The 17,035-nt window shown below is 32.2% G+C and overlaps 1 protein-coding gene across 6 annotated transcripts in view; it reads left to right on the forward strand.

Moving 5' to 3' along the window:
• LOC138125835 (protein embryonic gonad-like) overlaps positions 1-13,072 on the forward strand; it is a 64,946-nt gene extending 51,874 nt beyond the window's left edge. For all 6 annotated transcript variants that reach the window (XM_069041383.1, XM_069041396.1, XM_069041393.1 and 3 more), the window contains one exon: positions 10,608-13,072. In XM_069041383.1, coding sequence (XP_068897484.1) covers positions 10,608-11,426 — 819 coding nt within the window. In that variant the 3' untranslated portion in view covers positions 11,427-13,072. The remainder of the gene's footprint in view (positions 1-10,607) is intronic.
• Positions 13,073-17,035: the final 3,963 nt, after the last annotated feature.

Consider the following 17,035-nt stretch of genomic DNA (forward strand, 5'->3'; position numbering starts at 1 on the left):
ACATCAATTTAAACGGTATTAGAAGTATCTCCTTTTAAGACGGTTGGAGAAAAACAAACGACACAAACGTATATCTAAATTTCTATAGGTCTTCGACGAGAATTTGCAGTTAGTGCGTTTATACTCGCTGACAATAAAAATTAAATAAATCAACTGAGAAAATAAAAGATGTTAAAAAATTACAAGCTGTGAAAAACAAAAATATACATTACAGAATCATATTTTCAAATGGGGAAAAATGGTGACTAGGTTTACCACACAACTTTGTGAATTTCAGTAAAACCTCTCTTCATCATCGCTGTTGGTATGATTAAACTATGCCTCACACTTTCAGACGTTTAATTTTTAAAAATTTTTCACAAACTGTGCTTTTGTAATAACAGTGATATGTATTCTGAAATTTACTATTATCGGAAAACGAATAAATCTGCATATTTTCGTATCCATAGTCAGAGAACATTTATTGTGGCTGAAATTAAAATGAACTAGTGAACTTAAGTTTTCTTTGTTATTGAAAATAGGTAAATATTAAAATGTATATTAATATACACACAAAAGCAAGGTTTTGGGGAATAGTACATTTTTCTATACTTTAGAGGAATCAACAATCAGGAAATAACCGTTATAATACAGGAACAGAAAAAATAAAATTCCTTACATAGTGCAATCGAAGTGGGTGTTTTGCGGGCGATAAGTTTTCGAGGCCTTTTCGGCCTAAAATGTTGACACCACTTGCATTCTTCCCCAAATTGTATAATTGCAAGGAAATTTAATAATAATGCATTGTGGAAGTTTAAACAGGTTCTTCTATCATCGTAGCAAACAGTAAAAAAAAAAACAAATGCAACAATAATAATGGTAGTACATAGGGCTTCTAGACGCCCATTACATTATCGAAAAGAGTCATTTCCTAACTGGTCAATTTTCTTGTCTTTGGGAGTATCATAGTCCTGGTCACAAAAGCATAGTTTGTGGGGACGAATGATTGTATTTTTAATACTTTTGAGGATAAGGAATTAGGAAATAATCCAGGCACAAAAAAAAGTTTGTGACTACTGTTATTCAGTACAACATAAATCGTTGCAGTTTGTCAAACTTCCATATTGTATTTAATTGTATTTTTTGTTCGACACTGTCAGAATTTGGGAATTTTCTCCTGTGTGAACGGATTTTGATAAATGTCACAACTTGTCAAAACGAAAGATTTTAAGTAATTTGGAGCCTTTAAGGGGCTCGTCGAACAAAAAAACTCGTGGGCCTTTAAAACGCTCGTTTGACTTGCGTTTTAAACTGGTCTACTCGTACCAAAAAAGGCCCAATTTACACACGAACTCGTTAAATAAACTACTATTATTTAATATAATCTTCTTCTGAATCTAAAAACCCATAATAATTAGTTTTTAGAAATGACGATGTTTAGTAAAAATGTATGGTATTCAATAATGGAAAGAGTATCCTTTCAGTAGAATTTTCACCATCGAATATGAAAAATAATCACACAGAGTCTAATCCGATGACCATATCAGAATTTGTGTTCTACTCGTATAACGCTTTCTGCACATAAAATTTTTTATAACCACAATATCGAACATCATAAAATAACAACCAATGAAATTATTGTCGTCAAACTTTATGCGCCTTTCGTAGATATAATCTTGATAAATTAGCATACCCTATGTGTCGGATTTAAGATGAGACAATTTGCTATTTTCGTTTTTACACAAGTAGAGATTTGAGTTTTTATTATCGCAAAACTTCACCGGAAGGAGCATTCTTTGAGGTAGGTACTCAATTGAACTGTAAGTTGTAAATCCAACCTCGCGAATAGGGAGGTTTTGCTTTTTGTTGGAGATATTAAAAAGGTTGTTTAAAATCCAAAATTTGCATTTTGATTGTTTCAGTAACGATTTGTAGAATCTGAATTCTTATTTTCAATTTTAAATACTTAGAAATGAAACAACTCCTCAAAAATAAATACAAAAACTATAATAGAGACTTGTCTTATTGTCCTTAAGTCTCCTGGACAGTTTGGCAATAATAATATTTATTAGTTGACTAACAGTAGTAGTGTGGTGGATGGTCAGTAGTTAATCTGGACTGGGGTTTGGTGTTATCATTGCTTTACATAATTATCTACTTGCTTGTTATTACTTGGTATCAATACCCGCAATGACTAAGTTCAGCTTGAATCGCAATGACGAAGTTCAGTCTGAATGTCAGTTAATTAGCGGGTCAGTACAAGAAGTTAAAATTGAATTCTGTCATCGTCTTAAATGACGCTTTGTAACTAGAGTGAATGACAAAATCCTCCTCGAGCTGTAAAGCTTTTATGGCAGATCACATCGTGACGATCGATATGTTAATCGATATGGTTTTTTATATACAAGGTGCTTATACAAGAACGTATATCAAAAGTCCTGTGGAATTCGAATATATTTGATACCGTTCTGTCGCGTGTTGTGGTACCAAATAGAAAAACATAGAATATGTACTCGTAAGTCCATTAATTTTTTAATAGACTGTTCTAAGATAAAAAGTACATAATTAAAATATAGAAAAACTGAAGAAAATCACAAGCAAAACTCGCAAGTGACGCTGATTTAATAATTTGACATTTGACTGTTGACATCTGATTTGACGGCTTTAACGGTCCGACAGAGTTCGACAGAATTCCACAGGACTCTTGATATACGTTCTTTGTAGACACTTTGTATTACATTTTGTCCGAATTAAAACATTTTGCTTTTCCTTTTTCTTTAATATTTTCAAAAGCCAAAAACAGTTTCACAAAAAATTTCTTTGTGACACTACTTTTAGTTTGACAAAGACTCACTTATGATACCAAAATAGAAAAAAATCAATTTTTGAGCGCCTACTCCACGAATTGACAGAATTGAATCCCAGAAGAAGTTGCTACGTTTCCATTACAATGGAAACTTTAAATGCATCTCTCTCAAAAGGTAATTTTTCGACTTATATGTTTTGTATAATTATTAATTAAACGCGAAAAAGCAGTAATGCGATTTTGAGCATACTTACCAACTAAAAAGACGATTTGCATTGTATTAAATCAGATTTCAGAAGGAATAAGTTGCATTTATTTCAAATTATTATTTTAGTTTTCTAAGAGAAATCTACTGTGCAGTATCAAATTTGAACATATCTAATTTTCAAATGTTTGCTTTAATTATTCTTTAATTTTTTATTTCATATTTGGCCAATAACTCTCAAATTGGGGTTACTACACCTAGGCATTACATTTTTACGACATTCATTGACAAAAAAGTTTTTTCTTTGTTTAGAGGGCTTCCAGATTTTTAACATGAAATATATAGTTCATATATTATAATAATTTATTTTACTGGACGTTAGATTATTCATTTATTAGGTACTTAGGTAGTACCTACACATAAATATAATTGTTAGTTTATTGGTTGTCTTTCGTAAATATCAACTTACGTATACAGTGCGTTTTTTTAACTGTGGCCATAGGGAATTGCATGGTAAAACTTGTACCTCCTGTTAACTTATGATTCGCTGCAGATTTGGCGCTAATTTTTATTTTAGTAATAAATCATTAATAATACTACGTAATCCATGCTGTTTGAACCGAAAGCAGTTTTTACTCTTCAAAGTTGAAATTAATTAATGTAAATAATTTGACAAAAAATGTAGTGGGCGAAATAGGAACAAAAATTAGGTTTTATATTTTAATTTATTATTTATTTATGATCTCTTTTATTCATAGCCTCGTGCAGGTCTCGCTATTCATTTTTTAAATGAAACTGACAAAAGTCATGTAACATTTCAGCCTGCTAAAAATGATGGTGGCAAAAAAAACACGTTTACTAAAATATTTTTTCACAACTTTTTCGCCAGTTTAGGATTGTGAAATCTATTCGATAGTTTAAAAAATCTTCCAACCTTGTTCCAAAAATGGCTAAAAAAAAATGCATATATACCGAGCGATCATTTAAAAAATAAATCGAGTTTGCTTTGGAGTCTATGCTATAGCATGGGTTGCCATAGGTAACACGCCGACTCGATTTATTTTTTAATTGATCGCACCGTACTTTACGTTAGACTTATTGAAAATACATACCGGATATCAACCACCAAACCTGGCCATAGGCACATTAGCACATTACACATATTAAAATAATATATGAGTTGCTATGAAATATATTATTGTGTAATGTCATATTGGCGGCTATAATTATCATCCGTACAAACAATGCCATCAGGAAACTTTTGATGTAGGTAACGTAGAAAGTAGAAATAATTTTGAAATTTGGAAAAGGGAAGAACGATCACAGAGCAGTATTATGCTCAATTATTGGACAAATTTGACGAAACAATAATATGTTTCATAGCAACTCATATATAATTTTAATATGTGTAATGTGCCTATGGCCAGGTTTGGTGGTTGATACCCGGTATAGTAACGCGTTTTAAAATGGCCCACTTGCGCAAAAAAGGCCCAATTTACACACGAACTCATTAAATAAACTACTATTTTAGAATCCATTTGTACCACATAATATGGCTTCTCCGATCTTTGAATTCCATAAACAGTGGCAGAAGGCGCAAAATAATTACGTATAGTCGTCAAAGAAACCTAACGCTATATTACATTAAAAATAAGGAGGTTATTATTTAACAACTTCTACGAGTACTAATAAACAGCCGCTCAGGTCAACATAGACTATTCGGTACCCTCTGTCCTCTTTTTTAATAATCTTTGATTAATTCCCACGTACATCAAACGTGCGTGTTCAGCCAATCAGAGCGCTTGTTTTCATCCAATCAAAAATGTTTATCGCGCATAAAACGTCCACTACTCTGTCATCTGTCAAAAGTGATTAAAATTGCATGCTACTTCTAATAATTGTGTTTTTAATAACTGTAGGTACTATAAATAAATTCACGTTAAAGTTTGTATTCTGGAATTAATCTTGCCAAAAATAACACTTTCTAATTTTTTATGGGGCAGGTTATAGAAAGAGAATCAAACATTTCATTCGAATTAAATTTTAATGCGCGATTAACCCATGAATCCGAAGCTTCGATTGGTTCAATCTGGTCACGTGTTCAGTTAATCTGGCATTTAATTACGATTAACTTAATCTCGATTCTGTAAACTGGCCCTATATCTGATAAATTTCCTAATTTTCACTTAAACATTTTTGCTTTAGACAATTTTATTCGTTGATATTTGGGCATTTTTTTTCAAAGATTAGGTCAGGTCAGGTCGAACTGAAGCTCTCGGGCCTAACCAGAATAAAAATATCCAAATTCAACTCATAAAATTGTCAAAACAAAAAGTTTTCGTAAAATTGAAAAATTTATCCGATAAAAAAATTAGGTATTGTTATTTTACCTTCGAATAAAAATGCCCAAATATCACGAGTAAAATTGCTTAAAGCAAACATGTTTAAGTGAAAATTGGGATATTTATCACATATAAAAAATTAGGTCGTGTTATTTTTGGCAAGAATTAATTCCAAAATACAATTATTAAATAGAATTTGAAAATCTGACAGTAGGAGCATGCAATTTTAATCACTTTTGACAGATGGTAGGGTAGTAGGACGTTTTATTTTATTCACAATAAATATTTTTGATTGGATGAAAGCAAACGTTTCTGATTGGCTGAACACGCACGTTTGATGTACGTGAGAATTAATCGTACTTAAAAACTGCCGAGCAATCTGCTTTACTTATAAATTTATATTTACTTAACTTAAATAGGTTAAATTAAGTAAATATAGATTAGTACAATAACTAATACCAAATGTTCGGGGTCACGAATCTAACAAAAGAAGCAATTAAGAAAAAAAAACAAAATTTGAAGTTAGATTTGAATATTGGAAATGAATCACTGTTCTAGCCCAGTTCTGTTGAATACTCCAGATCAAGGACGACTTTTAAATATCTGTTTGTTTATGTCCAGTATCGACTTTTTCGTTAACTTATTTAACTTTTTAACAATATACGCCCTGCAATATGACTTTAGGATTGATTGCATTTAATATTTGAAAGTCGATCGCAGTAACAAACAAGCAGATCAACTCTGCTGAAGTAGATACTATTTGCGTGACGACAACCTATTACTTTTTGAACGATTTCAAAAAATTAAGTGTATCTACTATTAATTTCCAATAATTGGTTATGCGATTACATGTATTATAAATGAAATTTATGTATCTACTCTTTCCGGCAAAATATTTAATATACAATACCAAAAGTCAAAATAAGGTCGTAACACAAAAATAAAATTCTGCATTGCAGCAGAATAGTTAACCTGATAAAGGTTTAGAAAAGATTAGATTACGGGTAATAATCCTGAGAACCAGAAGCGCAATTAAACGCTATAATAAAATAGTGAAAGTTAAAAGATTAAGGTCTGTTTTATAAGAGCAAGCTTTTATCGAGTGGTACATCAACTTAATTAAATTTGCGCGACATCTGAAAAACATAGTTATTGAAAACATTTGTGGGAAGATAATGGAACAAGAATTAGTATATTCTACTATTTACCAAATTGTTTGTGGGAGGGTTAATTAGATATTCATCTTGAAATTAAAATTAAATTTTATTCGGAATATTTTATAAGACATAAATCTACTTTATGAATAATTAGTTAATTACATGCCTACCGCAAATATTTAAAGTTATTATTTATAAACCAAAAACTTTTTAAAGCAAAAAATTGTGGTCAAGTTGCCCACTACTTGCTTTTGTTTTCGTTAACTTATGACGTAGCTTCAACAGCTGTCAAATGATAGATGCCAAATGTCATTTATTCAGCTACGTGATTTACCGTATTTACTTGACTTTAAATACATTTTTTGTTCGACACTGTCAGAATTTGAGAATTTTCTCCTGCGTAAACGGATTTTGATAAATGTCACAACTTGTCAAAACGAAACGTCAAGCTAATTTTAAAGATTTTTAAGCGATTTGGAGCCTTTAAGGGGCTCGTCGAACAAAAAAACGTTGTACTCAACTTTTTCGTGTGTAAATTGGGCTTTTTTTGGCATGAGTGGAGCAGTTGAAAACGTGAGTGAAAACTCGTTAAATAAACTACTATTTTTACTTTTAATTAATGGTTTATTTTCCAATGAAATGATGATCAAATTAAGCTTATGTATCTTAAGAAAAAGTCAAAGAACACCAATTAAAAAGACGACCTGCTTGTGGAAAAAAGAGAGGAAAACACAGTCTGCTTGAGCACATTTTGTTTGAACACTCGTTGGATGATCTAAAAGTACTAAGTACTAACAAAAAACGAATGAAAAAAGTTTAATTTTGAAGCAAATTGGCCTTATTCTTTTGTTCCAAGCTGAGGTTTGTTTGGACTGGAGAAATTTTTGTATACAAAAATTTAACATACTCTTCTGTAAATAATAAAACTATACTTTCTTAAGCACAAAAAAATATAATCATTGGATTTTTGCAGCAATGGTAAAACTAAAGAGATTTAGTTAATTTAAATTAAATAAAAAAAAATTATGATTTTTCTTACAAATGTTGATGTTTAAATTTATAAAATGTCTTTCTTTTAATGTTTGCATGTAAAAAATACAGTATTTGAATTAAATAGGATTCCATTAATAATATAATGTATAGCAAATGCATAACACAATTTTCATAGTGTTATGAAATTAACTTTCTCTTATTTAATGTTAAATTAATTAACACAGTAAAAATGAAATAAAATCTTAATGTTCTCGATAACTTTACTTGTTGTTTATTGTTAAATATCACATTGAACTTTATAAAGAAACATTACTTAATAAAATTACAGGTGACTAAATTTCTTGTCCACAATGGTAGGAGAGAAGAAGCAATCCGGAAGGTTCCGGTTTTAGTTTGATTCAAAGATAACAGACTATCATTTTTTGTTATCTGCTTGCTATTTCAAATAGTTGTAATTGACCTTAAAACTTTTATAATTGTGACCGATCAGGTGGAAATGAAAGTATTTTGTGTCGTTGCCGTCTGACCCACGCAAAACAGAATGAAGCCGTCTCTGTTCGGGTCGTGGGAACTGGCGTGAAAGAACCGTATTGTGCAGGCTCTTATACGGGCCACAGCCCCGTTGATATTACAACAGTTTGTATGATTTTGTAATCAGTTTATCTTCGATTTAACACTATTATTATGTATTATACAACTGCATAATTACTATATTTGTAGTGTGTACTTTTAATTTATTAAAACTGATAATCGCGTGTGTATAAATGTAAAAAGACATCTGTCGCATTTGATCTGTGTTGAATATTTGTACTGGCAAAAGTGAGAGGATGTGAGATGAGCAAGAATAGAAAACGAATTTTTTGAGGTAGTTTTTCATTTAGTGTTTTTTGGAAAGAGACTAATGACTTGTGGGATAGTGTTCGCAGATATTTAGCGTTTTACAACGGCTGTGCATTTGCTTTATGAATCATAACATTGAAAGCTAAAAGCTTAGTATATTAAGATAATCTAAGTCTTGCATGCGTTTGTGTCCTACAACGACAATTATCTTCAGCCACAATTCATCCGGAAAGCTGACATTCATGGTCGCTGCAGTAAGCTACAAGAGACATTAAATGTAAAATCTTAGATGTACTAAAATTGTGTTTTAAACTCGTCCTATAATTTATTTTATAACTATGTGTTTCCTGTGATATATTATAATCATTCTTACATTGCTTACGAGTGATAAACGCGCACTACAGATAAACTTTACACATGACTTACATTATGCTTTATAATTTTACTCAGATTTTATTGCGCCATATTATCGATAATGTACCCACGTTTCCAATACATTTTTATGATTGTTTAATAAATTTGATTTAATTCTAGCATACTTTTATGTCGTTGGCACTTAACTGCTTAAATATTGGTTTCATAATGTACGTATCTAGCCACGTTTTGCCATCATAAAACTGATCTCCATGTTTCTATTTCAAAATCGATTCTCGTCTATGTACTATGTATACAGTATATATGTATAAATTGTATATTTTTCTGTACATATGTAACGCTGAGTTTAATTAATTCGTATATCTATCTTTGATAATGTAACTATTTACTACTTGGTTTCATTGCTTTAGATAGAAAATATAGTTTATCAGCATCAAAACATAACATTTAATTGTTTTGAGAAAAATGTAATTGATAAAATATCTAGCTGTCAAATTAATTTGTAATCGAGTCATCATGTAGCGTGGAGTTCATGGATTCATGGATAACTCGATTACAAATTACATAATTTGATCGCTCTTTATTACAGGTACATTTCGGAAGTTTAGAGCTAGAGCAAGTTCGCTACTTGATTTTGACAATGACAAGAGCAACTTTTATAGGTTTGAAATTTTCAGTTAAAAAAGATTTGAATAGGGTGTTGTGGTTAAGTCGACATTATAAAGTACGCAATCCCTCGAGACCAGTTAACGTCATCGTTAATGTTAACACTTCACCGCGTACAACTTGTAACAAGAAAGAAGACAACTTCCTTCAGCTACACACCTTAAAAATGCAAATACAGATTTCAAAGCAAAAATGACCTTTCTTCAGAGGTCTCTTCATACTCATCCACCTGTCTCGGTAAATACATGACGTACCTGCCTATGCTTAGTTTCGATCTAGGTCCAGATTCTTGAGTCTAGAAAGTAGAAGCGACTAATTCGGTCAGCACATCGTGACTTATGCGAATCCACTCACATAGACATTCATGTTAGATAGGCAAGAAAGAGTTTTATTTTAGTATATATCTACTAAAAATATTATTACCCAACGTCAACTGCCTTCACTAATGATGTGGAGATGTTATCGTGGCGTACGTATGCGTTTATGTATGTATGGTATTTACATTTACTATTCAATGAATAAAGTTTTATTTTAGTTCAAATATTCAAATCTAAAACTAATAAATCTATCATCTTGTTATTATTTAATATATATGATAAAATTAACATTGTTATTACATTTTACAGTTTAATTGTGTGCCAGTGTGGCCGCGAATACCGGGAAATTGCACAATTACTTTTATTTTCGAGAGAAATTTATTTAAACGATCAAAAAATTTAATGAAGACCAACCAAATTAACGACAACCATAAATTGTTCTTTTTACATTCTGGTATAACATTCGGGCACGTAAAAATTATATTACAGGATTAATTTATGCAAAATTGTAAAGATTAATTTTTTTAAATTGGCTGTTAATACTATAATAAAGAATTGAAAAAAATGTGCTTACAATGAACGATGTATTAACAATTATAAATTTTAAATTATCGAGATTAATGCTTCAAAACGCCGGCGTTACGTTAACGAAATTAATGAAAAGAAAAGTGCTGATGGTACGTTTTGTCATCTTTTTAATAATGGTAAAAAATATTGCATAAACTTTATTACTTGTTGAAGAAGATACGCTTTTAAATGTCAGCCTTGATTGCAACATTGTTTACAATCCAAAAAAATGTTTAATTATTGAGTTGTTTAATCCTATAGCAACACTTGCTTACCAACAGGTAATATTCTTTTTGAATGTTTCTGTTTAATAGACAAATATATGAATAAAATTAACTCTTATTTTTTTGTATTTTTCAGTCTTTCTTTGGGAGGACGTACAACAACATAAGCTCAATTTCGGAGTGCAAGAACAACGGCGAATGTGTGATCAACAAGAAAAATCGAACTGCGTGCAAAGCATGTCGTCTGCGAAAATGCCTCTTGGTAGGCATGTCAAAAAGTGGCTCTCGCTACGGTCGTCGTTCAAATTGGTTCAAAATTCACTGCCTCCTACAGGAACAGCAGCAAGCTGGAGCCAATATAGCTGCGGCGGCTAATTTGCTTCGTCCTCATCCCTACCTAACACCTTTATTTCACAATTCGGCCACTAGAGCCGTCTCTAGAGACACCAAAAGTTCAGAATCAGACAGCGGTGCTTCATCAGCCGATCCCGAAGATGACGTCCGTTCATCCAGTGCCTTTAGTTATTTGAAACCGTCCAGTGATCGTGATTATTTTTCCGTAAAAAAACTACCGTCTCCGGCAAGTGACAGCGAATGTTTCGACCGGCGAAGATTCATTAGTGCACTAGTGAATGCGCCTTCGGTGTCTCCTGCATCACTTCCTTCGATCTCTCCCAGTGGAGGTTTTCCTAAGTGGTTACCTCCGTTACAAGGTTTTAGTGATCCTGGGGCTTGGAGAGATCTATGGTCAAGGAGTCCTCTCATGAGCGCGCCGTCTGCCCCTGATCAGGTCGAACCTATTGATTTGTCAGTGAAATCACCACAGTTGGGAACGACCCTGCCGTCGTCAGATAGTGATCAAGAACTTTGTATAGATGTTGGTGTGGATGAGCCGCTGAAACCTGTGCCTTTAGACTTGACTTTAGATAGGCAAACTACTGATGTTACTAATTGAATCTCCAATCAATACAGGTTGTGATTTTATAACTTTTTTGTTATATTATTTTGTGTAACTTAATAATAGTTCCTTTAAAATTTATATTAAATTAAAAACTTGAAACTCAAATCTATTTTTATTTAGATTGAAACTGTTATAGTAATCGTAAATTGAAAAGTTTTTCTGATTGCATTATTTAAAGAATTTTTCATGAAATAAAACTTCTGTCGGTTGTTTATTTCGATTTTCATTTTTTTTTTTGGCAAGTCATTAGTAGAAATAGATTTGTCGGCGTATTTGCAAGAATTTGAACTATTTTTATGAACTAAAGAAGTTACTCGAATAAGGCCAGTTTTAGAAGACAATTTGTGATTTAAATTATTTTTATATATCAAGTAAATCAGTTGCGACTACTGATGGATATCAAGCCAGTATTTGTACTTATTTTGATATTTATTTTAAACGACAAAATCAATAACGGTGCAGTATTCTACATTTACTTTAAGTTTTTCTTCATATTAAATTTTAATGGTTTTATTTTTGTAAAGAAGGTTAACAAAAATTTGTTGAAAACGCAGCCATCTGCTTTGCATACATTTTAAACTACTTTATTTGTTTTTGTGTTATATCTGTGACAATTATTCATTTTTGTCAATGAATATTATGTTATTACTTCTTGAAAAAAACCTTAAATTTTATTTCAAATATTTGCTTCAATTAAATATAAATTCTGTTTCTTTATCAGTAACTCTTTAAATAAAAAGGAATTTGTTAATATTTATTTGTCTTGGTAAATATCAAAATAATATTTAAAATGTATTTGATAATTTCTTCGTAGAGAGAGTATTTTTCTATAGTAAATGTAACTATAACTCATTTGATTTCAAACAAGTTCTTTATTTAATGGAAGTTATTGAAAAACTGACGCAATTTTAATTCTGAAAATATTTTTAGTAAATTTAAATAGGTATGTTGAATTCAACAAAAATAATTAATTATATTCCCAAAAGACACCCCACTTTTTATTAGTTGTTTAACGTATCTTGCCAACGATAGTGGCATCAGTAGAACGACGAAGATTCTCTCATATTTTGGGAATATGATTAATTGTTTTTATTACTCGTACAGTGCCGCCCGCACCAAGTTCCGATATCCAGTATAGAGGTGTGCAATTAAAACAGGTTGGTCAACTGCGTCCACTAATAAATAATTGCGTTTGACTGAAAGTTAAAGAACTTGCTTTTAATTGTTAGAAATATGTATTATGAAAAAATGTCAACTTTTAGTTTTCCATTTAGGAACATTCCAAATGTCAGGACCAATTGAAACGATATTATGATAAATTAGTACCTGATACAGATAATCTCTGCAATTTCAGAATTATTTTTGTAAACTGATTGGTAGGAACCAGTAAATCTTCATTGTGAATAGTATATTTATTGAAGTATGTATTTATATTATGTTAAAGGTCAGTTATGGGTAGACAAATCATATAGCGTTATGTTTCTGTACATTTTATTTATAATGATGTTGTATAAAAAGCTAGATTACTTATACAATATGGAGATTTATTAAGTATTAAATTGTATCCGGCCAGTAATAATGTGCCTTATAATGTTATATAATTTTTATATTTTTTGCTTTAAATAAAATGTTATGTTTTACAAAAACGATATTTTTTTCTGTTCCTGTTCCTCAAGACTAAAATAAAATTGGAAAAAAGTAAGCTTATGGTACCTAATATTATTATTCAAAAATTTCATTAAGTACTTACTTCATTTTATTTAGCAAAATTTTCTGATTCTTAATTAAATTATTAAATTCTAGAATCAATTTAATACGTTTAAATGTATATGTTAAAAAATGTAGCGAGTTTTTTTTTTTAATATCAACGTTAAAACTGATGTTACAAAAGTTGAAGTTTCAATACAAAATATTAAATGTTCACAATAATTCTTTTTGATAGATTTTTTCTCGAAAATATTTAGATCCACATCATGATAGCAATCTGTATTTTTTGCCATCAACAAAGTGTCAGAAGAGCTCACACAATAATAAACAGTAACAAAAGAAACTGATTTTTTTTAAGAATAATGCATCGAAATACATTTCGTATTCATAAAACTTTTTTTGTGTTTAAGAAAAGATACTAGTAATTTTTGTGATTAAAATATTAAGGTAAACAGTAATAAATACATAAAGCATCCCTCCAGTGTTTGAGAGTAAAATTGTAGATAAAAAATAAATAAGTAAACTTTAATGTCATCCGCATTCCACTTACATAACCGGTAAATTCTTGAAATTCAATAAAAACTTCGATTTTGGGTGTGAAGTGACACCAAATAAAGGGTCAGTGGTGTTGCGTGACCCTAACACCTTGGGTGGCAGAACGCTACAGTTGTTCTGCGCCCACACCGACCGATACCAACATGTCTTTTATATCAACTACATATCTGTGCTCACGCGATGTTAGGAATACTCATCTCAGGCCTCGCATAAAAATACTGAACTTTACGTTTGAAAGCTGACCTGCAACATTTCGTTGAAAAATAAAACCGTCATTTTAGGATTATGATACTGTACGAATGTCAGACCATTTTACGCAACCATTTTCAAAATAAATTAATGAACATCATAAAATTGATTGTTATTTTTAAAAGGAATTATATTTCAAATTTTTAAATGTAAATTAGTTTCATTTTTGTTAAACATCTAGGTCTGACTTAAAGCTATTCGTAATACTGATATCAGTGACATTTTAAGGTCCACTTTAATTAAGTTAATCGTAATCAAATGCGAGATTAACTGAACACGTGATCAGAGTGGACCAATCGAAGTTTCGGATTCATGGGTTAATCGGGCATTAAAATTTAATTCGAATTAAATATTTCATTTTCTTTCTATAAACTGGCCCTAAATGTTTTATTACATGCTAAATTGCATTTAAAAAACAAAACATTTATTTGACTTTTCTTTAAAAAAAATACATGATCTATTGTTTGGATTTTGTTGTGTTTTCTTGGGTCTAGGCCAACTCGACACCAAACCTTAGAAGCAATAAACATTGACCGGCCAACTCGACACCAAAAAAAGCAGGTAGTTTTCAAAGACACTCCAAGAGATAGGCCAACTCGACACTAAGCGCCCACTCACTACCTGTCTATATGATGCCCCCTAGTAGAGGGTATTTCCTGAAGGGCAGGCGTCTTTTCCGCATCAACCATTGCTTATAACACCCCTATTACCGCAGGTACAATTTTGGTATACTGCTTTTTCGCACTAGGAGTTCGAAAAACTGGACTTAAGTTCTTAAGGGGTGCGTTATAGACACTTCATAATTTTTGTTTGCTCCGCACTATTTTATTTTAAATCGACTGGTTCATTTAAACTTTGTATTTTTATACATTGTGCCCAGGGAAGTGGTGACAACTTTTATTTTAAATACATTTTTTAATCTTTAGGTATTCATTATTTTTGACTTTTGCTTAACCTAATTTACAGTGATGCGGACAATGTTTTGTAATGTTGCCATATATCAAAAATATTTTCTCTTAATATATAGTTCCATTTGGTGGAACTAATTAATTAATTCCTGGGCACACTGTATAAATATCAGTTTGAAAATTTTTAAGTACTGTTACGATTTAAATCGCCGCGCGATTTTAAATCTTCGCGATTTTTCTAGAATGTTCTAGAATCCATCGCGACGGAAACGTACTCGGACTTCCGCCGAAAAATCTGCGCATAGAGGGGGTGGAAGCTATAAATCGGGGGAACCAGAGACGGAACGGGGGATTTTCACGACCTTTTGCCGGTGGTGTTGTCAGTGCCTGGGGAGAGTCAAGGGGACAGTGATCGAGTGAATTTGCAGGGCCGACGAGACGACGTAGTGGAGTTCACGAGGGTCGTTGGAGACGATTCGTCTAAGTACCACCGCCCACATCGCCAAGCGGATCACGGACTTCACTACGGAAGGTTCCAGACCGAACGCTTTTGCGGATCAGGATCTCGTCGAGTCCTGACAGTCCAGGTCGTCCCCGGACTCACCGGAAGGTGCCGGATCTACCCTCCAGCAAGTCAGGAGCAGTGGTGACACCCCATTTTCCACAGGCCGTGGATTCCCAAAGTTTTGGTTGTATAATTTGTCACTCCGTCGAACTAATTGAGCGTTTGTATTTAACTGTTGTCAAATTTCCATTGTCAACTCATTATTTCGACGGGTGAATAGTTTCCATCAGTTTCATTTAGTTTGTATATCGCGTTTAGGATTTATAATTTGTTCGACTGTTAAAGTTCCAGTTTTGTCATAAGGCGCGTGATTTCAATAATTGTACTAACTTAAGAAAAAATTTCCTTATCAAGTCCGTCGGGTTTTTTATATTCACGAACGATTATCAATCCGTGAGCGACCTCGCCAGGAATTGTGTATCGCGCTCACCGAATATTTTTTTGCGCGTGGTTCTTCACGAAGAAAAACATCTTGATTTCAATTTTTTTTTTTTGAGCGAAGAAAGACTTAGAGGACCTCTCCGCTTATGCGGGCGGCGTAGCCGAATAGCGACGTTACGTAGGATCAGTCGGCCTTCCTCCTTCGCTAAAGAAAGGATTTTTTTTTTATTGTTTTGCCGGTACTCGTTTGTTGAACGTCTGGGACCCGGAGGACCCTCCGAGGAGTTAGGTTATTGAAATTTGTATACGCCATTAGGCTAGTCAGGCTTCGTTGTTTTCTTTTTCATTTATATCATTATTTTCATTGTAGACATCTGAATAAACGATTAGTTGGAAGATTGTGTATCATTTCCCGTACTCCGGGCTGTTCTCACCAATTTTTCAGCTTCAGTCGGCGTTTCTCGTGGTTCGCATTGTAAACCGAGTCGAAGCCACGACTTGTTCGTTATACCCCTGAACATTCCGGATTTGTAACCGGTAACAGGGTTGCCCAGTTTCGGGAGCGTAATTTATAACGTAACAGTACTTATAGAAATATAGAGGTGGATGCGTAACATAAAACCTGGCATTAAACCGTCCCAGGTAGACAGTGCCGAGTTGGCTTGATCGCGGTGCCGAGTTGGCCGGTTATCCATGGGCTACCGGTGCCGAGATGGCCTGTTGTACTTTATTGCAAATTTTACCTAGGTATAATAAAGTGCCGGGTTGGCGTCCGCCCGTTTTCTTGAAGCAAGTTAAATGTCTTGTAGGTAGTAAAAAAAGTTGTCACTATTTTAAAATCACTCACTCATTCAAGTATTAACTAAAAATGAAATTTAGAAACATTTTTATTGTGTTCCGCCATTGACAAAGTAGGTACTTTGACTGCTAACACGATATAAAGTCCATCAATGGTTTTTTAAATTTAAATTAAAAAAGTCTTGTTTATTATTTAATTTATTGTTATGAAATACAGGGCAAGTCACATAAGGCTTATTTCTGAATTTAATGTGATTTAATTTAGTAATCAACGTAGATAATATGTAATTTGGCTAAAAATGTCAAAATTACAGTCGATGAATTTAATTTTTGATTTCATTAATCAGAACAGGATAGCGTCATTTTGACATTTTTAGCTAAATTACATACCTACGGTGATTACTAAATTAAAGTACATTATAAACGGTATCAAGTGGTCA

This window comes from Tenebrio molitor, chromosome 1 (assembly GCF_963966145.1).
Source record: "Tenebrio molitor chromosome 1, icTenMoli1.1, whole genome shotgun sequence".
Taxonomy (NCBI): Eukaryota; Metazoa; Arthropoda; class Insecta; order Coleoptera; family Tenebrionidae; genus Tenebrio; species Tenebrio molitor.